Consider the following 26,719-nt stretch of genomic DNA (forward strand, 5'->3'; position numbering starts at 1 on the left):
ACGTGGGCAATGACAGCTTGACCTGGAGGGGTGTGATTGGGAGGAACGGCCCACCTAATCTGAACTCGAGCGGTGTTTTGTTATTGGACTTCTGTGCAAGCCGCAGTTTGGCCATAACGAACACCATGTTCGAACATAAGGATGCCCACCGGTACACTTGGTACCAGGGCAGCCTAGGTCACAGGTCGATGATAGATTTTGTAGTCGTATCATCTGACCTGCGGCCGTATGTTTTGGACACCCGAGTGAAGAGAGGGGCGGAGCTGTCAACTGATCACCACCTGGTGGTGAGTTGGATCAGATGGCAAGGGAACATGCCGCGTAGACCTGGCAGACCCAAACGCATAGTGAGGGTCTGCTGGGAACGCCTGGCAGAAGAACCTGTCAAGACGGTCTTCAACTCCCACCTCCGGCAGAGCTTTGACCACGTCCCGAGTGGGCCTTGTTCCACTCTGCGATTGTCGAGGCGGCTGTTGCTAGCTGTGGCCGTAAGGTGGCCGGTGCCAGTCGTGGTGGCAACCCCCGTACCCGCTGGTGGACACCAGAGGTTCGGGGAGCCGTCAGGCTGAAGAAGGAGGCCTACAGGGCGTGGCTGGTCTGTGGGTCTCCGGAGGCAGCAGACAGGTACCGGATAGCCAAGCGGGGTGCAGCAGTGGCAGTTGCCGAGGCAAAATCTCGGGCGTGGGAGGAGTTTGGTGAGGCCATGGAGAAAGACTATCGATCGGCTCCAAAGAGGTTCTGGCAAACTGTCCGGCGCCTCAGGAGAGGAAGGCAGCAACTCGCTCACACTGTTTACAGTGGGGATGGGGAGCTGCTGACGTCAACTGAGGCTATAGTCGGACGGTGGAAGGAATACTTTGAGGAGCTCCTCAATCCCACCAATGCGCATTCCGAGGAGGAACCAGAGCTGGGAGGCCTGGGGATGGACTGTCCGATCTCGGGGGCAGAAGTTGCTGAGGTAGTCAAACAACTACACAGCGGCGGAGCCCCGGGGGCGGATGAGGTTCGTCCTGGGTATCTCAAGGCTATGGATGTTGTAGGGCTGTCATGGTTGACACGTCTCTACAACATTGCGTGGTCATCGGGGGCTGTTCCTAGGGAGTGGCAGACCGGGGTGGTGGTCCCCATCTTTAAGAAGGGTGACCTGAGGGTGTGTTCCAACTATAGGGGGATCACACTCCTCAGCCTCCCTGGAAAGGTCTACGCCAAGGTACTGGAGAGGAGGGTCCGATCGATAGTTGAATCTCAGATAGAGGAGGAGCAATGTGGTTTTCGTCCTGGCCGTGGAACTGTGGACCAGCTCTATACCCTTGCAAGGGTGATGGAGGGGGCATGGGAGTTTGCCCAACCAATCCACATGTGTTTTGTGGATTTGGAGAAGGCTTATGACCGTGTCCCCAGGGGCACCCTGTGGGGGACGCTCCAGGAGTATGGGGTGGGTGGCTTTCTGTTAAGGGCCATTCAGTCCCTTTACCAGAGGAGCGTGAGTTTGGTCCGCATAGCCGGTAGTAAGTCGGACCTGTTCCCAGTGAGGGTTGGACTCCGCCAGGGCTGCCCTTTGTCACCGGTTCTGTTCATCACTTTTATGGACAGAATTTCTAGACGCAGCCGTGGTGTGGAGTGTGTCGAGTTTGGTGGCAGGAGAATCTCGTCTCTGCTTTTTGCGGATGATGTGGTCCTCCTAGCTTCATCCAGCTCTGACCTTCAGCTCTTGCTGGGTAGGTTCGCGGCCGAATGTGAAGCGGCTGGGATGAGGATCAGCACCTCCAAATCTGAGACCATGGTTCTCGACCGGAAAAGGGTGGCTTGCCACCTCCGGGTCGGGGGAGAGGTCCTACCTCAAGTGGAGGAGTTTAAGTATCTCGGGGTCTTGTTCACGAGTGAGGGTAGGAGGGATCGGGAGATCGACAGGCGGATTGGTTCGGCGTCTGCAGTGATGCGGACGCTGAGCCGATCTGTCGTGGGGAAGAGGGAGCTGAGCCAGAAAGCCAGGCTCTCGATTTACCGGTCGATCTACGTCCCAATCCTCACCTATGGTCATGAGCTTTGGGTAATGACCGAAAGAACGAGATCGCGGATACAAGCGGCCGAAATGAGTTTCCTCCGTAGGGTGGCCGGGCTCAGCCTTAGAGATAGGGTGAGGAGCTCGGACATTCGGGAGGGACTCGGAGTAGAACCGCTGCTCCTCCGGATCGAAAGGAGCCAGTTGAGGTGGTTTGGGCATCTGGTCAGGATGCCTCCTGGACGCCTCCCCGGGGAGGTGTTTCGGGCATGTCCTGCCGGCAGAAGGCCCCCGGGTCGACCCAGGACACGTTGGAGAGGTTACATCTCCAATCTGGTCCGGGAACGCCTTGGGGTCCTGCCGGAGGAGCTGGTGGACAAGGCCGGGGAGAGGACGGCCTGGAGCTCCCTAGTTGGGATGCTGCCCCCGCGACCCGGACCCGGATAAGCGGAGGAAGACGAGACGAGACGAGACGACATTTCCGTTTCACGTGATCTATGTGAGACTTCCAACAAAGTTTATCATCAACTATTATTCCTAAAAATGTAGTCTCATATACGCTTTCGGTTTCAACATTGTTTAGATTCAATTTTACTTCAAAATACTATTAATACCTCCAAACAACATACATTTTTGGTTTACTTTCATTCAGTGATAGTTTATTAAATACAAACCATCTGTTTAACTTCATCAGTTCTGTTTACGCTGTTTTCAGTAATTCCTTTATGTTGTCTCCAGAACAAAATAAGTTTGTTTCATCAGCAAACATCACATATGTTAAAATATCACTAACTGTAAAGATATCATTTATATAAAGTAAAAATAACTTAGGTCCCAACACTGATCCTTGTGGAACTCCACAAGTTACTTTTCTAAGTTTAGATTTCATATTAATACTCACATATTGGAACCTTCTTTCCAAGTAACTATTTAACCAAAGTTGTACAACACCTCTTAAACCAAATCTTTACCATTTCTGTAACAGTAAGGAATGATCTATTGCATCGAAGGCTTTGCGTAAATCAATGAACACACCTATTCCAATCTGTTCTATTTCATCTAGTCTTAGCTCTTAAGCGAGCTGCTATTGGAAGGATGATCTCCATATCAGCCAATCATGAAGAGCTTCAGTGTATGCCCACTAATAGTGGGCCCCCTTGTGGGTATATAAGTGGAGCAACTCCACTGTTCGCCTCCTTTTTCTCTTCATGCCAAGCCTGAGAGCTTCTTTAAAGAGCAATTATCAAAGAAGATTATGACTCATCAGCTATGTCCAGCGACGCCAGAACCTGCCCGGCCTACCAGACGGGCTCCATTTCCAGCGGCGACCTGCACGCCAAATGTGAGGTCTGTCTCGGGGCTCATCACGCTGGCCTGGCCTTGACCCCCCAGGCCTCGTGCCCGTTTTGTGCCGCTCTGCCTGTGGCTGAAAAGATCCGCCGGGTCGAGTGCTTCACTCCCGCCGCCGCCGAGGAATTCCCGGTGGCTGAGACATATTCGCTGGACAAGAATTTGGACTTCTTCAACGCCGGTCAGGAGCCGAATGGCTTCAACCGGCTGGATGACGTCACAGACAGCGAGGACTACGACGAGGCTAGCCGCCTTAGCCATTCCTCCCTCCTAGACAACACGGAGGTCAACGAGCCTGGCTCAGCGGGTCTTCCTGCCCCAGCGGCTTCTTGCCCCTCCCTACCAGCAGTAAGAGCACTGATCCAGGAGCTGCCCGCCATCATCTCCGCGGCTGCGGTCCGCAAGGGGCTAGCCGTTCCAGAACCGCCCTCGCCCGATCACCTGCACAGAGAGATGCTGGAAGGCCCCATCACCTCTGATGTTTTGTTCGGTCCCCATCTTAGGGGCGTCATCGAGAGGGCTCAGAAGACAGCTGAACTATCAGCTACGGTGCGAGACGTGGTCCACCCTCGGTCAGCCTCGCACTCCGGCCATTCCGCCAGAGGATGGGACGAACGGTGTGGGAACTTCAGGCGCCCGGCTGTGCCGCCCGCTCCACGGAGCCGGCCTCCCGCTTCGGCTCCACCTCAGCGAGACCAGCAAGTTGGCGGCCAACGGGTTCGACGGAGCCAGCAGACGCCGTCGTGGCAGGCGCAGGAGCCTCGCCGGAAGCAGCCACGGAAATGACTCCTTGGGGGGAATGTGTGTGTCTATGAGCGTAATGCTGTTGATGCTGCTGTTGATGTTGGTTTTGAAATAAAACCCAAAAAACGTCACTTAAAGAGCTCAATCCTACAGTCCTCTGCAGAGTCCTCTGCCGACTCTTCACACACGTTCCCCACACCAAGCACTGCGGCACATATACGTATTCCCGCAGTCAGCCATGTCTCACGGCCAGCTGTAAAGGTGTGCTCCATTCGCGCACCGGCCTCAGCCTCCGACCAGGCCCAACCCGTCCCGTTTCCCCCACAACGCTGGGTGGGACGGGACGTCATGGCGCGGTCGCGGTCACGCGCGGCGGCACAGTACGCGGCTCCGTCCTCTGGCACTTTGCCGTCCCCGTGTATGGACCCAGCTCCCACTCGCCCTGCTCCTTTGGTCTCCACACCCCGCTGTGCGGATCAGCCTCTTCCAGCTGGTTCACACTCGCCCTTTCGAGCACAGCCCTCCATGGGTCGCCCCCAGTCCTCTGGGGCGAGCGACGGCGGTAAGGGCGCATACTCAGTCTTCCGACATTACTCACGTGACCGCGAACACGCATCCGCTGTCGGAACGCGCGCACGAATGGCGCCGCCTTTGTGCCATGAGCAAATGGATATCGGAGACCATTCATTACGGTCACGCACTCCATTTTCAGGCCGCTCCTCCTCCCTTCAACGGGATCGTGGAGACGACGTTCACATCACAAGTTCAGTCTCAGACCCTAGAGCTGGAGCTGCGGGAACTTCTGTCCAAGGACGCTATTTCCCGAGTCCCTCGCGGACAAGAGCTCTCGGGTTTCTACTCCTGCTACTTCGTAGTACCGAAGAAGTCGGGAGGAATGAGACGATTCTCGATCTTTCCCTGTTCAACTGCTCCATAGCAGTGATGCATTTCCGCATGTTGACAATGAGGCAAGTCCTGGAATACGTGCATTCCGGAGACTGGTTCACGTCAATAGACCTGAAAGACGCATACTTCCACATCCCGGTAATTCCCAGGCACCGGAAGTTCCTGCGCTTCTCATTCAGGGGAGTTCAATACCAATTCAATCGCCTCCCTTTCGGCTACTCGCTAGCCCCGCGCACTTTCTCCAAATGTCTGGAGACCGCGCTGCAGCCGCTGCATATGGCGGGACTGAGAGTTTTATTTTACCTGGACGACCTGCTCCTGTGCGCTCGGTCCGAGGATGAGGCGTCGGAACAGACCAGGAAGTTAACAGAGCATCTGTCAACCCTGGGGTTTTCTATAAACTGGGAGAAGAGCTCCATCCTTCCGTCCCAGTCAATTGTGTTTCTTGGGGTGGAGCTGAACGCCTCCCTGATGAGAGCACATTTGTCGCCGGTGAGAGCGGCAGATCTCATCGCGGTGATCTCCCGCGTGCAACCCCGCAGGATCGTGAGAGCCCTGTTAATCGTGAAACTTCTGGGCATGATGGCTGAAGCCCACGCTGTGGTGCCGCTAGGGTTGCTGCACACGAGGCACCTGCAACTTTGGTTCATCTGCCTCCGGGTGCACCCAATACGTCAGAAGGCACGTATGTTGAGGGTTCGCCCCTCAGTGGGCGGGGACCTCGCTCACTGGGGGAACCCCTGCACCCTTTCACACGGAGTTCCCATCGGACGCCCTGCGTCACACGTGTCTGTGTTTACGGATGCGTCGCTGTTGGGGTGGGGGGGCACGTGCTTGTCCCATACGGTGGCAGATTGCTGGCCCTCCCACACGCATGAGCACATAAATGTGTTGGAGCTGATGACAGTGAGGAATGTGGTCAGACACTTCGCTGCCCTTCTCGAGGGCCGTCATGTCGAAGTTCACACGGACAACCGGGTGGTGGCAGCCTACATAAATCGCCAAGGGGGAGTTCGGTCTCTCCCTCTGTTACGTGTAGCCACAGATTTACTGTGTTGGGCACATGGCCACCTGCTGTCTATCAAGGCCACCTACATCCCGGGGGTCCTGAATGTAGCAGCAGACATCCTGTCGAGAGAGGGACCCCGCGACTCCGACTGGCGTCTGCATCCTGCGCTGGTATCGCTGATCTGGATCAGGTTCGGGGTACCTTCTGTGGATCTGTTCGCAGCTCGAGAAAACACTCAGTGTCGCCTGTGGTTTTCCCTGAGCCCCCGGGACCGACCCCCACTCGGGGCGGATGCCTTCTCACACCAGCCCTGGCCCCGAACGCTCCTCTATGCGTTTCCACCAGTCCCTCTGATTCCCCGGCTCCTGGACCGAGTTCGGTCAGAACAGCTTTCGGTGATTCTGGTGGCTCCCAGATGCCTGTCCGCATCATGGTTTCCGGACCTGCAAGCGTTAGTGTCCAGCTCCCCGTGGAGGCTGCCGTGGAGGGCAGACGCCCTTCTCCAGGCGGATGGAATAATCAGACATCCTCCCAAAATAGGCCAACGGCTTTGGGTCTGGCCGCTGAGCGGTCACGCTTAGAGGCTTCTAGGCTGCTGCATGATGTGGTGGCCACGATTCAGAGTGCACGAGCGCCCTCTACCATGGCATCTTACGCTGCTAAATGGACAGCTTTCCAGAACTGGTGCGCAGAGCGGAATGTTCAAGCGCTCTCCTGCCAGCTGGTGGATGTCCTATCGTTTCTGCAGATACTGATGGACAGAGGCCTCGCATTCAGCACTATTAGGACATATGCTGCAGCTATCTCATCTTGTCATCAGGGCTTTGGAGATAGATCTGTTTTCAGTCATCCCCTCACAAAACGTTTTGTAAAAGGCGTCAGAAGGAACAGACCTGTGTCCCGGCTGCTATTTCCCCAGTGGGACCTCACGGTGGTTCTACACGGCTTATCTAAAGCCCCATTTGAGCCCTTGGACCAGGTCTCACTCAAGTTCCTGTCACTCAAAACGGCATTGCTGCTGGCTCTGACATCAGTCAAGAGGGTGAGCGACCTGGCCGCCCTCTCAGTGGCTCCCGCATGCCTCAGGATCCGGGAGGATGGCGGGTCTGCTGTTTTATGCCCCAACCCAGCCTTTGTGCCCAAAAACATTACGGCTTCCTTCAAATCCAGGTCAATTTCATTGGCTGGACTTTTTCCTCCTCCCCATAGTTCTGAGGAGGAGGCGGCTTCCCATCTTCTCTGCCCGGTGTGCGCGCTCGCACGATATGTGTCACGCACTTCGGGGATTCGCCGCTCACAAAGCCTGTTTGTGCACTACAGGGAGTCTTCCCTTGGGCAAGCGCTGTCGACCCAGCGTATTTCGCACTGGCTATGTGACGCCATTTCACTCGCTTACACATCAGCAGGGCGGGATCCTCCTGAGACACTCAGGACTCATTCAGCCAGAGGGATTTCCTCTTCTATGGCGCTCCTCAGTGGTGTGTCAATGGAAGACATTTGTCAGGCTGCTTCATGGGCTTCACCCTGTTCCTTTACTCGTTATTATTTACGAGATGTGTCTTTAGGTTCCGTCACTCGTTCAGTGCTTGGACCTCAGCAGGCTGAATGAACGCTTTATGGCATCCCATCAGCCCTGCTTGAATGATTTTCATCCTTTTATGGATGTTATTTTTTAGTGGGGGCTCCACTCTTATTTTTGGCTGCCTCAGCCTTCGAGCCTGGACTGAGGCTGAGCGCCCCTCCCTATAAAGGCGTGTTGGGTGTGTTCATTGGTTGAGCTAACCAGTGTGGCGTAAACCCATCCAGCTGCGCATTATTCCAATAGCAGCTAGCTTAAGGGCTAAGACTAGACGAAATAGAACGTTGGTTACGTATTGTAACCCCAGATTCTATGAGTCTAGTCGTAGCCCTTAAGCCACTGGCCCCACTGGTTCTGTTAGGACTAAGAGCCATCGGAGGTGAACAGTGGGGTCGTTCCACTTATATAACCCACAAGGGGGCCCACTATTAGTGGGCGTACATTGAAGCTCTTCATGATTGGCTGATGCGGAGATCATCCTTCCAATAGCAGCTCGCTTAAGGGCTGCGACTAGACTCATAGAATCTGGGGTTACAATACGTAACCAACGTTTTTTATCCACAATTGTTGCAATGTTTTCAATAAATTTCCTCACTGCTAGAGATGTTGAGCAATTTCTTCTGAACCCATACTGATGGTCATTCAATAAATAATATTTTTCAAGAAAAGAATTTAGTCTGTTTTCAAATAGTTTTTCAAGAATCTTTGAAAATGTAGGCAGCAAAGATACTGGTCTATAATTTGACACAACCTGTTTATCACATTGGCAATTTTCATTTTATCTGGAAAAATTCCAGTTTGAAATGATTTCTTACAAATAGAATTTAATGGCTGAAGGATACTATGAAGAACTTCTTTAACTAATGACATATCAAGGCCGTCACAATCCATGGATTTTTTACTCTTAAATTTACTCACCACATCTATAATATCACTCTCACAGACTCCTCCAAGAAACATTGAGTTACATTTATAAGAAGTAAAATTTAAAAATTTGTCATCATGTCTTCCTGGTACAGAAATCTCTTTTGCCAAATTGGGACCTACATTAACAAAGTAATCATTAAATTCGTTGACTATACTCTCAATATTCTTAATCACGACATTACCTTCTTTTACAATACATGTTGGAAAACATATATTATTCTGATTTTTTATTATCTTATTAAATACACTCCAGGTAGCCTTTATATTATTTTTAGATTTTTGAAGCAGCTTTTCATAATAACTTTTCTTTTAATATCGCAAAATAGTTGTTAATCTGTTTCTATATTTCTTATATTTGTCTTCATTTTCCTTAGTTCTATTTGTCAAAAAAAAAATCTTATACAACTTATTTTTCCTTTTACATGCTCTTTCCAAACCTTTTGTCAACCCTGGATTTTTCTTTTTGAGATTTTCAGAAAACTTTTTTAGTGGACAATGGCTGTCATAGATTGACAAAAATATGTCTAGAAATGCATTATATGCATCATTAGTGTCTTCCACATAAACCTTTTCCAGTCATAATTTTCTAATTCTCTTTTAAAAGCTGCAGTGTGTTCTGGTGTTTTTATTCTACCAATGTAATCAATCTTTTCCTCTCGAATATTAAATTGATAATTAATTTCAAGACAGGCAAGTGATCACTTACATCCGTGACTAACAGTCCACTGTGTATCTTACCATCTATCTTAAACATGTTGTCAATCAAAGTGGCACTGCCCATCTTTATTCTGCTGGGCGTTAGAATCAACGGATAGAACCCAAACCTAAGCATTGTATCAGTAAATTCAGAAGTCTTATTGTGATCATTTGCCTTCAATAAATTAATATTAAAATCACCACAAAATAAAGTCGTCTTTTCTTTGTGTTTTTCCAGTATTACAGAAATTTCTCTCATAAACAGATCTATGCACGATGCAGGTGTACGATAAATACAGCTAACTAATATGTTTTTAGATCTTTCAACTTGAATTTCGATAATTAAACATTCCATCAAGTTATCCACCACAGCGGTCATATTGTTAACAATTTTACATTTAAGACACGATATAACAAATATAGCGACACCTCCTCCTCTTCTATTCCTCCTACTTTGCCAAAACATTTCATAACCCTCTAGTCCATCCTGCAGTTCTCTGTCATCATTCAACCATGTTTCTGAAATAGCCACCACAGCAAACTTATTTTGAAATTGATCAAGATACTCTTTGATTTAAAAAAAATTATGGATTTTAGTGGTTGAAGGTTACAATACTAGAATACTGCCCATGTGTACATACAAGTACCCTCGTTATTATTTTTCTTCAAATTATTCTCCTAAGTGTTGGTGCTGCTGTAACAAGTGGATTTCCCCACTGTGGGATCAATAAATTCTATTCTATTCTATTCCATATTTAATTTTTTTTTCTTCAGAGATTGTTACATTCTGGAAACACGATAGTTAAAAATCAGTTTTCTGCACATTTATCAGCTGTGTCAATAAATGACAGTGAAGAACATTTGTGACTTTTAATTTATTAAAATTTTCTGTATTTTTGTTGTTGTTGTTATGGTGATAAAGTAGAGTTAAATTCTCAACAGGTAGGCATATGTGAGTGAGAGAATTACACAAAAAACCCATGTTAGGTCCTCCACGATTACCTGTAGAAGACTTCAGCTGAGATACGAGCTGGCTTAAGGGTTAAAAGCTGTATGAACCTAGAGCTGCTTGGCTCTGGAACGTCTTTAGTTATTTATTTTGTGTTTAGAGTGATTTTGTTGTGTAAATATTCAAAATTTTGTAGGAAAACCTGCAAGGACCTTTGCTGAATCACAAATCATTACATTCCCTGTGATGAAGCTCCATCACAAGATGGAGCTTCATCACAGGGAATGTAATGGGATCCGATGATCTGTGAATTATTTGTACTTGAATGGCTGAAAGGTTGACTGATTTTATGAGTCTATTTGTATTTTCTATAGTTTTCTGTGGAAAACACATCATGGTTTTTAAATGGTAAAACGAATGTTAAAATTGGAGCCAGCCAAGTGAAGGGACATTTGGATGTTGGCTTATAATGACCAACAGCTAGTCTTTTACCAACAAAAAAACTTTTGTCTTCTTTTTATATCAATATATATATGAACCACAAAATAAAGATGGAACGCACCTCGGGCCCTGCTGCGTTGTGGCCGAGTACATTTGGTTTGGATACCCAAACTCAGCAAGAGGGTGGAGAGTTCAATGTGAGAGATGAAGCCGAGCCGTGTCAGATCATGTGATGATAAATCATCCGTACAGGTAAGACCCTGTGATGAAGAGACGGGTACAAACTACACACACACACACACACACACACACACACACACACACACACACACACACACACACACACACACACACACACACACACACACAGACTAATCAGCATTTTCTGGTGCCTTGCTAACCCTTGTGTTAAAAAGTCCAACTCACCTGTAGGTCACTTGTCTCATCTCCATGGAAACGTACACAGTTACTACATGTCCCAATCAGTTTGTGTTCAGCCACTCCCTCAGAGTATGGAGTGTCCCACAACAGCCAATCAGCTGGTCTCAGCTGACTCACTGACAGTGAGGGAGTGTGAGGAGGTGTGGGAGTGGGTGGGGCAGAGCTGGAGTGTTCAGGTAGCTCATCCTCACAGACTAACATGGGAAGAGTTGGACGCACTATAGATAAAACAAAGACAACCCCAGCAATGTAAAATTAGAGCTACCTCAAAGATCTCCACATCCACCTAAAGAGCAACCAAAACTACCTAAAAGGACTTAAAGACAGTGACCACCAAACCACTGTTTTCCAGGTCTGTATAACTGACTTTCAGTGCCTCCCTCTTCTTATTATCAGGTATCCGCGGGTCCTTAAAAAGTCTTAAATTTGCTTTTCCAAATTTAAGGCCTTGAAAATCCTTAAAAATGACAAATAATCCTTAAATAGAATTTCCAAATGTCTTAAATTACCAAAGACCCAATAAACAAGATTCTTTTATTTCTGTAAAATTTTCGTGAATTTCTAGTTAGTGTTCAGCTTTTTTTTGTGTATGATGTTGGCGTAAGCGGAACCATACACATTCATTTGGTTGTGAAAGGGGGCTAGTTTTAGATGAGAACATTAGCTGGTTAAGCTAGTGGGAGCTTGCACCATGGGGAAGGGCAAATTTAATGGTAACTGGAAGGCTAATCCCACATTCGCGACGTGGTTAGCACCGGTTCCAGGCAATAGCTGGAAATTATAGCTTAAATTTGGTCAAAGTGGCCTTAAAAAAGGTATTAAAAAGTCTTAAATTTGGCTCCCTTAAACCTGCAGATATTGATCCTGTTTCTCTTTATAGTTAGTTGTTTGAATGCTGTAAAGCATATTATAAGCATATTCTGCTTCCGTACATTTTTGGCATTTAACTACTTCCACAATTCTTCAACTATTTACACAATTTTGGTATCAAAACGTTCAGCTCATTCAGCTTATGCCAGCAATGACTTTTGGTATTAAAATATTTTATACTTTTTGAGATATTCAGCTATTTCTGCCATTTTTGGTCCCATTGAAATGAACGGTATTGCTCAATTTTCAGCTAGATCCTATCACTTTTTTGAACTCTTACTCTTATAGGTTAACTTTAACCAAGAGACTGCATTCAAGTTTCAACAAACTCACAAGACTTTCAGCTATTACTGGTTAAAAAATCGTTTTGATATCTATTACAGTTTTTCTAAAATCACAGGTAGAAGTTGAGGTACGGCTTGAGATTTTCAGAAAAAATCACAAAAATTATAATGGGCAGAGATAGGAGCAATGACCCTCCTTTGCTCCATTGCTGACATTGTCCTGAGAAAACCGTAAGTCCGATTGAAACGAGATGCACGCTGGCTTGCAGCTAACGGATATACCTTCATTTTGAGCTATAAATCATGAATGTACCCCAAACGTTGTGGTCGTACGGTTCATTTGTTTGAGAATATTTAAATAAATAAAAATGTCTACCACTCACTACTCTAAACTGAAAATTCCACACTCTAACTTTTGACCTTCACATTTTCTGGAAACAACTCTTTCCAACACCCAGACCGTTTGGAGTACCGAAACAAATGATACCTCAAAAAGTAAGAATTTTTGTTGGCTTTTCAGAATGGGGTTCCTTTTATCTGTAATTTTTACGGTTCTTTCTCTACAAGCCTCAGAAGGAGGAGAGACGCTGATTCTGCCTCATTGAAACCCATGTTAAAGGAACAGAGATTTTCTCCTCTGATCGGCTTCAGACAGCTAAAATGTTCTCGTCATAACTTCTAGACAATTCATGTTAGGCATATAAAAATGGACACAGATGACCAACAAAGCCTTCTGCCGCTCACGCTTTTAGAATTTTTCAAATCTGTGCAGTACTTTTCAAATGGTGATGAGAAGTTTGACAGGTCTAATTGCACTTCTGAAGGACAGATTTAAAGGGTTCTCTCATTAACAGGAGTACAGCTGCAGGCCTCCAACAGCCGGCTAGCCTAGTGAACTAGACCAAATTCTTGCTTTGCAAAGGTTGGTCTAGGCATGCTCCATTGGGACCTCCGCAGCTCCTACCAGGACTCTGGCTGGCCAATCACAGCTCTCTAGAGGGGTTTCAAACACATAAAGAGCTTTGACTGGTCCATATTGGTGGGCCAATCATAGTGCTCTATCTGCTTAGTGAACAAATCACAGAGCTGTATCCGCTTTGTGGGCCAATCAGAGCACTCTATATGCCTGGTGGGTGGGATGATGCAACAGAGTGAAACAAGAGTATATCACATTCATTGTCGAGTAGAATGCGGAGATCATTAGAAAGACAACGGTAGAACCCGCCCCACAACCGAGAGCCGTCAATGGAGCGTTGCCAGACTAAATAATACATTTATTTAGTCTGGCTTGCCAGGCTAAGAGGGTAAGGCACAGAAAGAAGTTTCTGAATGAATCGGCTGTTCCCAGAGTGCTGTATCAAGGCACCTCAGTGGGAAGTCTGTGACAATAATGTGTCTACAGTTCTATTGTGATGTCTTAGTAAATATTCTATTTGGTGAGATAAACTTTATTGTATTTATCCTAGTGGATCTCTAATTAAATGGGTAAACTAGCAGTAACATGTCCAATGTCAAGGAAAGCAAAAAGTTATTATCAGGAGAGGGAGAATGTTTAAGTGGTTAGCAGCAGTGTGCTAGTCGATGGCCCCCTCCATGAGGCCACCACAGCTCAGCAGAACATCGTTGTAGCATCTTCTGGGGAGAAAAACACTTAGAGAGAAAATAAAGTTAACAGCTGAAATAGCAGGAAATAATACAGTTAAAGAGCAGATTGTAGAAGAAAGCAGTAGAGTGTGGAAAGTGGTCAGTGTATCCTCCAGCAGTCTAAGCCTATAGCAGCATATCTACAGAGATAACTCTGGATAATCTATCCTATTTAGATGGAGGCATGTTGGAGGCAGGGCAAGGGAGAGCCATCTTTACCGACTGTACACTCCACCTCCCTCTACTCCCCCACTTGTCCAGATTTAGGCTAACGTTAGATTTTAACCATAGGCCCTATCAAATAAAAATGTTTTAAGCCTATTCTTAAAAGTAGACAAAGTGTCTGCCTCACGGACTAAAGCTGGGAGCTGGTTCCACAGGAGAGGAGCCTGATAACTAAAAGATCTGCCTCCCATCCTAATTTTAGATATTCTGGGAACCACCAGTAGACCTGCAGTCTGAGAGTGAAGTGCTCGGTTAGGAACATATAGAACAATCAGATTCCTAATGTATAATGGAGCTTGATTATTAAGAGCTTTATATGTGAGAAGAAGGATCTTAAAATCTATTCTGAATTTAACAGGTAGCCAATGTAGGGAAGCTAAGACAGGAGAGATATGATCTCTCTTTTTAATTCTCATCAGAACTCTAGCTGCAGCATTTTGGACAAGCTGAAGACTTTTAACTACATTCTGTGGACTTCCTGAGAGTAATGAATTACAGTAATCCAGTCTTGATGTAATAAATGCATGAACTAGTTTTTCAGCATCACTCCTGGATAGGATGCTTCTAATCTTAGCAATATTCCGAAGGTGGAAAAAGGAAATCCTACAAACCTGTTTAACCTGGGAATTGAAAGACATGTCCTGGTCAAAGATAACACCAAGGTTCCTTATTTTGTTCTCGGAGATTAATGTAATGCCATTAAGGTCAGGCGATTGACTAAGCAATTTCCTTTTCTGGATTTCTGGTCCAAAGATGAGAACTTCTGTCTTGTCTTGATTTAAAAGCAAAAAGTTTAGAGTCATCCAATTTTTTATGTCCTCAAGACAAGCCTGTAATCTACCCAACCGATTAGGTTCATCAAGGTTAATGGATAAATATAGCTGAGTATCGTCAGCATAACAGTGGAAGTTTATCCCATGCTGTCTAATGATTTTACCAATTGGAAACATATATATAGTAAAAAGAATTGGTCCAAGCACTGAACCCTGTGGTACTCCACAAGTAACCCTGGAGTATGAAGAAGATTTGTCATGTACATTTACAAAATGAAATCTGTCAGACAGGTATGATTTAAACCAGCCCAGTTCTGTTCCTTTGATCCCTACAACATGCCTATACATGCTTCTATCCATCCATCCATCCATCCATCCATCCAATAAACCATCTAGCATCCATCCAACAATCCATCTGTCATTTCATTCATCCAACCATTTATCCAACCATTCATCCATCCCATATCAAGTCTGAACATATGTTAAATAATCAGTTTCAGATATCAGTAAATGTTTCTAAACTCACAGTTCAGCCAATTGTAAAAATGTACCCATTAAATTATTCTCATTCAAATGCCAGCTGTTTAACATTTCAAATTTCAAGTTTTTAATCAATGTTCAAAAACTAAAGTTTTCTGCTGTTTAGCATTTTTTTGTCCATTCTTCACCTATATTCTGAGCTTTATTACAGTTTGTTGGTGATTTTTACTTCTAAATATTTAATTACATTTAGCTCATTTTAACAGTTTAGCTTAGTTTCAGCTTCACTTCAGCTATTCAGCAGCTTCAGCAATCAGTTTCTGAATTCAGCATATGATACTTATTTCATAGTTCAGCTAAATGTCAAAATTGAACTGTTAAACTAGTCCTACTGAAATAACAGGTGTTTAGACATTTTAGTTGTCCAGTTTTTTAAACAATGTTCACAGATTTCAGTTTTCTGCTGTTTAGGATTAGTTTTCTTGATTCTTCACTTACTTTTTGTGCTTTATTTGCTTGTTGGTGCTTTCAATTTTCACATCTTTCACTACATTCAGCTCATTTGCCAGTTTTGCTTAGTTTCAGCTTCACTTCAGCTATTCAACAACTTCAGCAATCAGTTACCAAATTTAGCATAAGTTGCTAGTTTCGCAGTTCAACTAAATGTAAAGATTAAACTGTTAAACTTGTCCAACTGAAATAATAGGTGTTTAGACATTTTAGCTGTCCAGATTTTTATACAATGTTCACAGATTTCAGTTTGTTGCCATTTAGGATTATTTTTCTCCATTCTTCCCTTACTTTTTGTGCTTTATTTGCATGTTAGTGATTTTTGCTTCAACGTCTTTCAACACATTCAGCTCATTTTGACAGTTTTGCTTATTTTCAGCATCAGTTCAGCTACTAGTAGGGATGGGTACCTTTGACATTTGAATCGATCCGGTACTAATTCCCGGTACCTACGAATCGATACCGGTACTTAACGGTACCAATTTTCGATACTTTTGAGTGTTTATTATTTTAATTCTCTTTTATAATTAAATATATATTTTTCTCATTATATAACCATATTTGATAAATATCACGATAAATAACATTCAACTGTTTTGCTTTTTAACATCGTCCTTGTAGTTTTATAAGCTGATAATTAAACTGAAGCTTTACTGTGAACTAAATTTACTGTTATCTTCATTCCTTTTGCCGTCTTTTTTCATTTGATTTTTCCTACTGGGAAGTTAGAATTTCCGAGGAGAAAGCGAACGCACCATTAGCTGATAACAATGGTGGCAATGGAATAACATCAAGCTAACGTTATCTTAAACAGTTTATTTAGCTGCTGGAGCAGATTAAAACGATGATGCCTCACACTTAGATTGTTGTCGCTGGTTTCATCTTCACCCAGTCACCCGTTGCATTTAGTAAAGTGAAGCCAAACTTTAGAGCGTGTTCATGTTCTTCTAGTCGGAAATTCGGAGTTCCGAGGAGAAAGCGAACGCACCATTAGGGAAACGGAAGCTAACATATCAAGGTAATGCTATCTTAAACATTTTATTTACCTACCGGAGCAGATTAAGATGAGGATGTCTCACTTAGATCGTTGTCTGTCGCTGGTTTCATCACCCAGTTAACCATCACATTTAGTGAAGTGGACCCAAGCGTTAGCGTGTGTTCTTTCTACCATGCTGCTCTGTTTACAACTTGCTCGCAGGGACCGACGACATAACGCTCTTGCACATGCGCAGCTGTCTTGGCAAGTTCTCGTTATGAAGGACGGGTACCGAAACGAGGCACCGTTTGAAATGACGTGAATCGGTGCTCGGTCGGTACTATGGAATTCGGTCGGTACCTTAAAAAGTACCGAATTCGGTACCCATCCCTAGCTACTAGGTAGCCTGGCAAGCCAGACTAAATAAATGTATTATTTAGTCTGGCAACGCTCCATTGACGGCTCTCGGTTGTGGGGCGGGTTCTACCGTTGTCTTTCTAATGATCTCCGCATTCTACTGGACAATGAATGTGACATACTCTTGTGTCACTCTGTTGCATCATCCCACCCACCAGGCATATAGAGTGCCCTGATTGGCCCACAAAGCGGATAAAGCTCTGTGATTTGTTCACTAAGCAGATAGAGCACTATGATTGGCCCACCATTATGGACCAATCACAGCTCTTTATGTGTTTGAAACCCCTCTAGAGAGCTGTGATTGGCCAGCCAGAATGCTGTTGGGGCTGCGGAGGTTCCAGTGGAGCGTTCCTAGACCAAACTTTGCAAAGCAAGAATTTGGTCTAGTTCACTAGGCTAGCTACTAGGCTGATTCAGCTAACAGTTTAAGCTATCCAGCATTCAGACAGCATTTCTGCAAGAAATGCAATTTATCTAGTTTTGTTTTGGAGGGGTGTTCTTTCAGGCCATTTTACAATGAAATGAAACAGAATCAAATTTATGTTAACAAGATTTCTGATATGTGTATACATACATATATATATATATATATATATATATATATATATATATATATATATATATATATATATATATGTATATACATACGTTCAACAAAAATATAAACGCAACACATTTGTTTCTGCTCCGATTTTTCATGAGATTGACTTAAAGATCTAAAATTCATTCCAGACACACAATATTACCATTTCTCTCAAATATTGTTCACAAATATGTCTAAATGTGTGATAGTGAGCACCTGTGCTTTGCTGAGATAATTCATCCTACCTCACAGGTGTGCCACATCAAGATGCTGATCTGACATAATGAGTAGTGCACAGGTGTACCTTATACTGCCCACAATAAAAGGCCACCTAGGAATGTGCAGTTTTTTTTTTTTTTTTTTTTTTTTTTTTGCTTTATTGGGGGTCTGGGGACTCAGAACTTGTGTGACCGGTTATTTGGTGTGACCACCATTTGCCTCATGCAGTGCAACACATCTTCTTTGCATAGAGTTTATCAGATTGTTAATTGTGGCCTGTGGAATGTTGGTCCACTCCTCTTCAATGGCTGTGTGAAGTTGTTGGATATTAGTGGGAACTGGTACACGCTGTCATATACGCCAGTCAAGTACTTCCCAGACATGCCCAATGGGTGACATGTCCGGTGAGTATGCTGGCCATGCAAGAACTGGGACAATTTCAGCTTCCAAGAATTGTGTACAGATACTTGCAAAATGGGGCCGTGCATTATCTTGCTGAAACATGAGGTGATGTTCATGGATGTACGGCACAACAATGGACCTCAGGATCTCATCACGGTATCTATGTGAATTCAAAATGCCATCAATAAAATGCACTTGTGTTCTTCGTCCATAACAGATGCCTGCCCATACCATAACCCCACCACTCCTACGCACTCGATCCACAACACTGACATCAGCAAATCGCTAACCCACACGACACCACACGCTGTTTGCCATCTGCCCTGAACAATGTAACCCGAGATTCATCCGTGAAGAGAACACCTCTCCAACGTGCCAGACTCAAGTCTGTTATGATGACAAGCTGGAGTCAGGTCAAGACCCCGATGAGGATGACGAGCATGCAGATGAGCTTCCCTGAGACAGTTTCTGACAGTGCAGAAATTGTTTGGTTATGCAAACCAATTGTTTCAGCAGCTGTCTGAGTGGCTGGACTCAGATGATCTTGGAGGTGAACCTGATGGATGTGGAGGTCCTGGGCTGGTGGGGTTATACGTCGTCTGCAATTGTGAGGCCGGTTGGATGCACTGCCATATTCTCTGAAACGCCTTTGGAGACGGCTTTTGGTGGAGAAATGAACATTCGATGCACGAGCAACAGATCTGGTTGACATTCCTGCTGTCAGCATGCCAATTGCACGCTCCCTCAATGCTTGTAGCATCTGTGGCATTTTGCTGTGAGACAAAACTGCATATTCCAGGGTGGCCTTTTATTGTGGGCAGTATAAGGTACACCTGTGCACTTCTCATGATGTCTGATCAGCATCTTGATGTGGCACACCTGTGAGGTGGGATGGATTATGTCAGCAAAGCAGAAGTGCTCACTATCACACATTACAGATTTGTGAACAATGTTTGAGAGCAATGGTTAACACGTCTCTGCTCCAGAGGAGCATGAGTTTGGTCCGCATAGCCGGTAGTAAGTCGGACCTGTTCCCAGTGAGGGTTGGACTCCGCCAGGGCTGCCCTTTGTCACCGGTTCTGTTCATCACTTTTATGGACAGAATTTCTAGACGCAGCCGTGGTGTGGATTGTGTCGAGTTTGGTGGCAGGAGAATCTCGTCTCTGCTTTTTGCAGATGATGTGGTCCTCCTAGCTTCATCCAGCTCTGACCTTCAGCTCTTGCTGGGTAGGTTCGCGGCCGAGTGTGAAGCGGCTGGGATGAGGATCAGCACCTCCAAATCTGAGACCATGGTTCTCGACTGGGAAAGGGTGGCTTGCCAACTCCGGGTCAGGAGAGAGGTCCTACCTCAAGTGGAGGAGTTTAAGTATCTCGGGGTCTTGTTCACGAGTGAGGGTAGGAGGGATCGGGAGATTGACAGGCGGATTGGTTCGGCGTCTGCAGTGATGCAGTGGTGGTGTATCTTTACAGTATGTTCTAATGGGAAACAGGCTTCAACGCAAACTGTTGTTTTCCGCTTGGTCCTAGAGCTCAACCAGTGTCAATTTAACATAGCATAATTGTCATGACTCCCAATCCTTCACCCTCCTCAGCCGTCATGCAGCACACCTGGTCTCATCATCAAACCCCAGCCAAGCCCTGTTTTCCTGACTACCGCAATCAGCTTCATCCACTTCACCTGCTTCTGACTCCTCAGCTCATCACTCGCACCTGTTTCCCCTGCTACAAAAGAACCAGCCATCCAGTCATTCAGGGCCAGATTATTGAAACATTTGCCAGTAAATTCTCCAGCCATCCACCCTGCCTGATCTCTGCCTCCGGACCTCGTTTTTTCTCCTGACCCCTGCTTTGAACTCTGCCTGCCATCACAACCCTCGCCTGTCTTCTACCATGTCTCCAGCCTGCTCCCTGTACCTGCTTGTGCCGATCTGGTTTTGACTCACGCCTGCCCTCCGACTCTGTCTCCTGCCTCGCCCTCCTCTGGTAACTCCACAAAAAATAAAAGATTTTTTTTTATATACTTTTACTGTGTTTGGCATCATTACGGGTCTTCTGAGTTCTGATCGTGACAGTAATATTGTTTTTGGATGGTAAAAAGTGCAGGGGTCAAAACTTGAATTTGGAAAAAGTGGGGGGGACATGTCCCCCTTGTCCCCCAGCAAAATTACGTCCATGGTCACAGCAGTTCTTATATTTAGGAACATTCCTATGCACAAGTAAATTTGTAAATACCACACAATATGTAAATTTGGTCCTACGCACGAAATACACACAGGTCTGTTTGTAAGTAAGGGTAATAAGGGAGGGCTCTGGTGCTAATACCTTTGTTTGCTGTACGGCGTATGGTCTTGGTGGTGGTGTGGTATCGACTTGGAGGTGACTCAACTTGATATGGGGGAGATGGGGGGCGTTGGTCTGCCGAGTCCTCATCAGGCTGAAACAGACAACATGTGGTGGGTTCTACTTTACTGATGTGTGTGTTCTTTACATGAACCTACTTCAGTAAAGATATCCCGCACGTCTCTGGCTGGTTGCCGGTTTATTTTCCTCAGTGTGGCATTGTAGTTGTCCAGTCTCTGTCTCACCGTGGCAGCTTGCTGGCGTGTGAGCGTGGACAGCACCGCCTCAGCTGTTGGCCGTGATGTCTCTGCAGAGCCTGTCACTAGGGAGGACAATCCTGCCCCCAACAGCCACGCCTCCTCCAACTCCACTTCTGCAAGAAGCAAAAATGTGATGGAGTTTGACAAAAGTGCCACCTGTCATTCAGGCCTTTGACTCACCATCCATGCTCTTCCTCTCATCACCCTCCTCTTCCTCTTCTTCTCCCTCCCTCTCCTCCTCAATGCTCTCCACTTCTCTCCAATAGGTTTCCATGGTGATGTCATGGGGGTCAGAAGTCACTTTGTGAGATGTAGCTGGACTCACGGAGGCAGACAGGGAGGTGGTGGAAGAAGATGACAACATCTTGTGGAGACAGGAAGTGGACTGTTTTAGCCAATCAGGGATTAATGGATTTCAGGCCTCTCCCACTGAGGCAGGGTCAAGTGAATCTCGGCTGTTATCTCTGCTGTGATCTCCAGAAATATTCATGGTGCCTGCAGAGGAATACAGCATGTAGAGACATTAGATGGGAACATGTTCAGCACACATGCAAAAGGTCTGAGAAGATGCATTCATGTCGGAACACGTAGGACACGCAGTCTAAATCAGCTTTCTGCAGGTATCGATTTGTGTGTGTGTGTGTGTGTGTGTGTGTGTGTGTGTGTGTGTGTGTGTGTGTGTGTGTGTGTGTGTGTGTGTGTGTGTGTGTGTGTCAGGAACCTTGAGCTAATGGTTTTGGTTCCCAGGGGAGGACAGAACAGGGAGCACGAGCTGGCGTTTGCTGCTGCTATTTTCTGCCCATTAGAAGGAAATGGACTCAGTCAACCAATCAGAAGTAAGTGTTTTCACTTGCTTCACTTGCTACTTCTTCCAGCTGAGATGTGAAATCATCTCAGAAACTCTGGGTTTTTGCTCCTTTTTCAGGTTCGCGTCATGCTAGTGGGTCCTGCCAGAACCAAGGTGAGAACCCCAGACTGGATGTGCTGCTGTTGGACCAAAGTGGTGCCCTGACATCAGTACCAGGAGGCGTCTTCTTTTCGGGCTTATAGATGAATAAGACAGTAGATGTAATCAGAACCAGAACCAGAACCATCAATCCCACCAAACAAACAATAAAAAACATAAAAACTCAAGTAGACACAAGTTTGCTGTCAAACAACCACATGAACTTTTCTTCATTTTTTTAAAAAGATTTCCTTAAAGTTCTAGAATGTCCAAAATGGTCCATAGAACCTTCTGGAGTGAGTTCTGAGGGAGGTTTTCAGAGTCTACTGAATGAGTACCACATCTGTAAACTTCTGGGCAGTTCTTCTCACCTGTTCAGAATAATAGAAACCATCAGGCCAGGTGTACTGGTTCAGGAGCAAACGTTAGACCATGCACATTCCTGTTGAATAACTATATCACTGTGGTGACATCATGATTTTTATTTGCTGCTTTTTAGTTTGTGTGTTTTTATACCAAACTTTGGTTTCATGGCTGTTGTAAAAAGCTTGTATGAATACAATTATGACTGATAGGTTGAGTCTGGCAGATGTTGCTACTATGTAGCTCATCACCATTCAGTGTGTGAATGGCTGGTTATGTTGTAAAGTGCCTTAGGGGGTTGTAGAACTCTAGAATGTGTGTGTGTGTGTGTGTAATGTATGTATTTATATACATACAGTTCACTGTTTTACCTATCCATCCTTTGATGCGTAGTCTTAAGCTTCACATTGTCTGAATAAATGTTGTATGAATGTATCCTGAATCTACTCAGATCAACCAGAATCGGCAAAGCAACAGAAAAGAGATAAAAACCAACCAAAGATGTCAGAACAATACAACTGCAGATCCAGAAAATGAACACAAAGTAAAACGGAGCCCATAATGGTCTGACCTGCCTGTAGAACAGAGCCTGGCATAAATTAGGTCCAGGTCTAATCCATCTTCCAGTCAGAATCCCGCTACATCCCATCTGCTAGAATCTGATTTCAACAACCAACAGTCCATGATCCATTATCCACCAGTCGCACATGTGAGACAGAAAAAGAAATCTCACCTCCGCTCAGTCCAGCAGCTGATCGTCTCTGAGAGGAGCTACAGGGAGGAGGGGGGCGGAAGGTTAGCTGTAAGGAGAGGCGGGACATTCTGGATTAGGACCAGGACATAAAGAATACAGATTCTAACTAATTCTCTTGCTTGTTTTGCAGAACTGCATAATGACTTTGGTTTTATTCGGGGTTTGCACTACTGCAGTTAGCATGTTCTCCCCACGCTTGCCCTGCTCATGGGGGCAACAGTGGCAGAGGAGGTAAGTTCTAGCACCTGTAACAAGACGTTTGCAGATTTGAGCCCAATCTGCCAGTCATTGTGACCTTGGGCAAAACACTTCACCCCTATCCTCCTGGGTGGGGTGCGTCGGGGGACCGGAGTCTTCTAACAGTGTGTCCCAGGGCAGCTATGGCACCAATGTATGAATGGGTAAATGATTGGTTCATGTTGTAAAGGGTCTTGCAGGGTTGTAGAACCCTAGAAAGGGCTACATCAAATATACCATTTAATAAACTCTTTACCTAGCCTAGAAATTCCTACAGACGGGCCCAGTCCCAATACTCGCCCTGCACACCACAATCCTCAGCAAAGGGCACCTGGAGGCTTCCATTGAGTAGCACACAAGTGTGCACATATTTGCTGAATGGAGACAGTGAGCATTACATCATCAACCGCTACTCACATGCCGGTTGTCTGGAATGGAATACTTCTCACAATTAGACAGTCTTCATCCATCGCTCTTGAAATCACAGCTGCTTTTATGTGTCACAAACTCCTCCTCCTGACCACCCCCTACGGACCCAACTGGCGGACTACTACACTTCCCATTATTCCCATCACCAGCGTGGCTCGTCGACGTCATCACGCCGACTCTATTTACGGAAGTGCCGCCGCTCATTCATCACTCAGTCATCGTTCATACCAGACATCGACCCGAGTTCTGAGGCTTACCAGCCCTCAAACCAGGAAAGGGATCTTACCACGCTGTCTACTACCAGTAAGTCAGCTTCCTTATTTATTCGGAACTGCTGCTCTGTCTCGGCTCTTTCCGAGCGCTGCGCCGCCGTTCCCAGATCAAAGCCACGTGCTCTGTTTAACCCAAGGCTAGCCACTCCGCGTCTGGGTCACGCAGTTACGCTACAAGTAGGGATGGGTATCGATTCGGTTTTATCCGATACCGGTGCCAAACCGGTACTTTTGAAATGGTACCGGTGCTTAAACGGTGCCGGAACCGGTGCTTAAAGAATGTAAAAATACACAAGTTTTCCAAAAACCTCTTATTTTATTTTTTGATATTTTTTTACAAAAAAATCACCATGTTAGCTTTTTCTGGCAATATTCGGCATCGCTCTTGGCTGATGGCATGCCCAGCGCAAGAGAAAACACGTTCAGAAGGTGTTGATGAGGCTGGGACACACAAGTATGTATTGGATAGGGCAGATAAGTTGGGCAGTGTATCCCTCTTACTCCACCACCAGGCCACAGGGTCTTGTCCAGAGGGAATTCTTGGCAGTCTTTTGTATATGTCAAGTTCCTTTTGTACCTGCTCCGTGATGGAAGGGACTCTACCCGCTGTATGAGAGGCTGCATCCTCCTTAAGTTGTCTGTCCTCATCCTCAAACAGCTTTTCTAAGGCTGACTTTTGGACCGTTCTTGGCTGGAAAACAAAAATAAGTAGTGTGAGGATTGTCAAAACAACAAAGATCCCTTTTAGAATGTAGGACTACATGGTTGGGTTAGAAAAACTCAGAAATTACATATTTTTCCGTCTTCATCTCGGCGTCATCCATCACCCTGTCTGCTTGAGGGTCCTCTATGGGAGGCTATGGACACATAAATAAAAAAACACTCCTTCAACATGGAAACTACATCATGCAGAAGGACAATGTTGTGCAGAAAATACCTGTTCAACTGCTGCTGTGGCATTTGCAACTGCTGCCATCTCCAACCTGTCCCAGATGTCAGCTGCCTCACCTTCATCTAGCTTGCCTTTAAAACGTGGGTCCATCAGAGTGGCCTCCTTCAGAAATTTCTGAAGGTTTTCATCCTTTAAAGAAAGTATATAATATAGAAGCTGATACCTAAATGCAATGCTACCCCTATATTTGTTAGTATTCATATGTTCTGCAGACTACCCAGACTTTCTCTTTCATTGATGAGGTGAAAACGGTGTCTTCATCGGATTGCCTGAAATGTGCCTCCAGCTTCTTCAGGATGGGGATGATTTGGCTGCATGTGGGCGACTTCTCACTTGACACACACATGGTTGATGTGTACAGGACTTGCATGCACTTAATAAACATCTCTGCTTTCGTTAGATCAGTGCACGTGAAGCCTTCTAGCCTGTGGAAAATTATTAACAATGTTTAAGGTAAATGACTAAATGAAATAATTTAGCACTTACAAGTGATGCTGGTGTCCTTCACTCACTTGTCCTTCTCCATTGGCTTCCTCAGACGTTGATCCAGAACAGCTGCCTGGATTGCATCAAACTGCTCAATAAATCTCTCCACCATCAGGAAGAGAGAGTTCCAGCGCGTTTTAACGTCAAGAATGACATTATGCTCTGGCAAATCTAAAGCACAGACAGACACAAATGTATTTTGAATTACTGTAAAAAAAGGTAATATGATTAACAATACATTTACATGTGTAACTGCATATGCTACTTACTCAGGAGTCGCTGCTTTTCTCTGAGCACAGTTTTGCTCAAGGATGAACGCTTGAGCCACACCACAACTGAGCGGATTTTGGCACACCAGCTGGAAACTGCAGGAATGTCATACACCTTTTGTGCTGCTAGGTTTAGGGTATGGGCAAAGCATCCCACTTTCAAAAAGTTCAAGTTTTTCAAAGCAACATCCATGTTGCTGGCGTTGTCTACAGTGGCAGCAATTACTTTCTGTCCTAAGTTAAACTGCTCCACAACGCTTGATATTTCTTTAGCCACTACCAGACCTGTTTGTGACTCATAAACTGCTTCAGTGCTTAGCACATTCTGCATCATCCTGCCTTTGTAGATGTAATGAACTGTGACTGTGAGGAAATGGTCCTGAGCAACACTAGTCCATCCATCACAGGTGATTGCTACCTTGTTAACCTGAGCCAACTTCTGGATGAGGTTGCTTTTTTCAACAGAATACCATGCAGGTATAAATGTGTTGGACAGGTCGTCTCTGGATGGGGGCTGATACCTCGGATTAAGGGCAGTGCACATCTCCCTGAATAGAAACAAATAAATTTGAATTTAAATTGAAATGTAGTTATTTTTCCAAACAGATAAAAAAGATTAAATAAAAACATGTAACCCACCCTTTATTTGTACCAATTATTAACAGAGCACTTGCAAAGCTAAACAGCTATGAACAAAACTATTTTTATATCAGAGCAATGCAACATTTTTACCTAAATGATGGTGACTCCACCGTTGAGAATGGTTGGAGATCTTTGACTACAAACGTCGTCACTGCCCTGTGTATTTCCTCCACTTTTTCTTTGGTCAATTTAGACCTCTTGGCCAGCCTGAAGGGAGTCTCTGCCAAAAAGAACGCAGCATGTAGCTACGACCGTGTTTGCTAGCTCACCCTACATGCATTCATTTAATAATGTGTGCTCAACGTATAATACACATAAACTACTTTAAGCTACTTACCCAAA

The 26,719-nt window shown here is 45.5% G+C and overlaps 2 protein-coding genes and 1 long non-coding RNA gene across 3 annotated transcripts in view; 1 reads left to right on the forward strand and 2 right to left on the reverse strand.

Annotated features, from left to right (window-relative positions):
* arhgap28 (Rho GTPase activating protein 28) overlaps window positions 1-21,391 on the reverse strand; it is a 40,910-nt gene extending 19,519 nt beyond the window's left edge. Inside the window, exons 1-5 of the mRNA XM_054738742.2 lie at window positions 21,208-21,391; window positions 20,926-21,140; window positions 20,750-20,861; window positions 11,030-11,262; window positions 10,725-10,887 (exon numbers count right to left, since the gene is read on the reverse strand). Of these exons, the coding sequence (XP_054594717.2) occupies window positions 10,725-10,887; window positions 11,030-11,262; window positions 20,750-20,861; window positions 20,926-21,140; window positions 21,208-21,391 (907 nt within the window). The remainder of the gene's footprint in view (window positions 1-10,724; window positions 10,888-11,029; window positions 11,263-20,749; window positions 20,862-20,925; window positions 21,141-21,207) is intronic.
* LOC129162253 (uncharacterized) lies at window positions 19,948-22,913 on the forward strand. The gene is made up of 4 exons (XR_008562272.2): window positions 19,948-20,410; window positions 21,294-21,647; window positions 21,775-21,863; window positions 21,953-22,913. It is a non-coding gene; the product is annotated as an uncharacterized lncRNA (long non-coding RNA).
* A 1,309-nt stretch (window positions 22,914-24,222) lies between these two features.
* Window positions 24,223-26,087, reverse strand: LOC107373863 (zinc finger BED domain-containing protein 4-like). Its single transcript, XM_070553397.1, has 4 exons — window positions 25,493-26,087; window positions 24,966-25,405; window positions 24,820-24,885; window positions 24,223-24,719 (listed from the first exon to the last, which is right to left on the reverse strand). The coding sequence occupies exons 2-4, from the start codon at window positions 25,179-25,181 to the stop codon at window positions 24,363-24,365; spliced, it is 639 nt and encodes a 212-aa protein (XP_070409498.1). The 5' UTR covers window positions 25,182-25,405; window positions 25,493-26,087; the 3' UTR covers window positions 24,223-24,362.
* Window positions 26,088-26,719: the final 632 nt, after the last annotated feature.

Source organism: Nothobranchius furzeri, chromosome 7 (assembly GCF_043380555.1).
Source record: "Nothobranchius furzeri strain GRZ-AD chromosome 7, NfurGRZ-RIMD1, whole genome shotgun sequence".
Taxonomy (NCBI): Eukaryota; Metazoa; Chordata; class Actinopteri; order Cyprinodontiformes; family Nothobranchiidae; genus Nothobranchius; species Nothobranchius furzeri.

Bases quoted from the DNA above. Each gene is read 5' to 3' on its own strand.
- LOC107373863 (XM_070553397.1), bottom strand. From the start codon at position 25,181: ATGAATACTAACAAATATAGGGGTAGCATTGCATTTAGGTATCAGCTT. The intron at 24,886-24,965 runs GTATTTTCTGCA...ATGTGTCCATAG, and splicing joins CCACAGCAGCAGTTGAACAG to CCTCCCATAGAGGACCCTCA. The intron at 24,720-24,819 runs GTAATTTCTGAG...TTTGTTTTCCAG, and splicing joins AGATGAAGACGGAAAAATAT to CCAAGAACGGTCCAAAAGTC.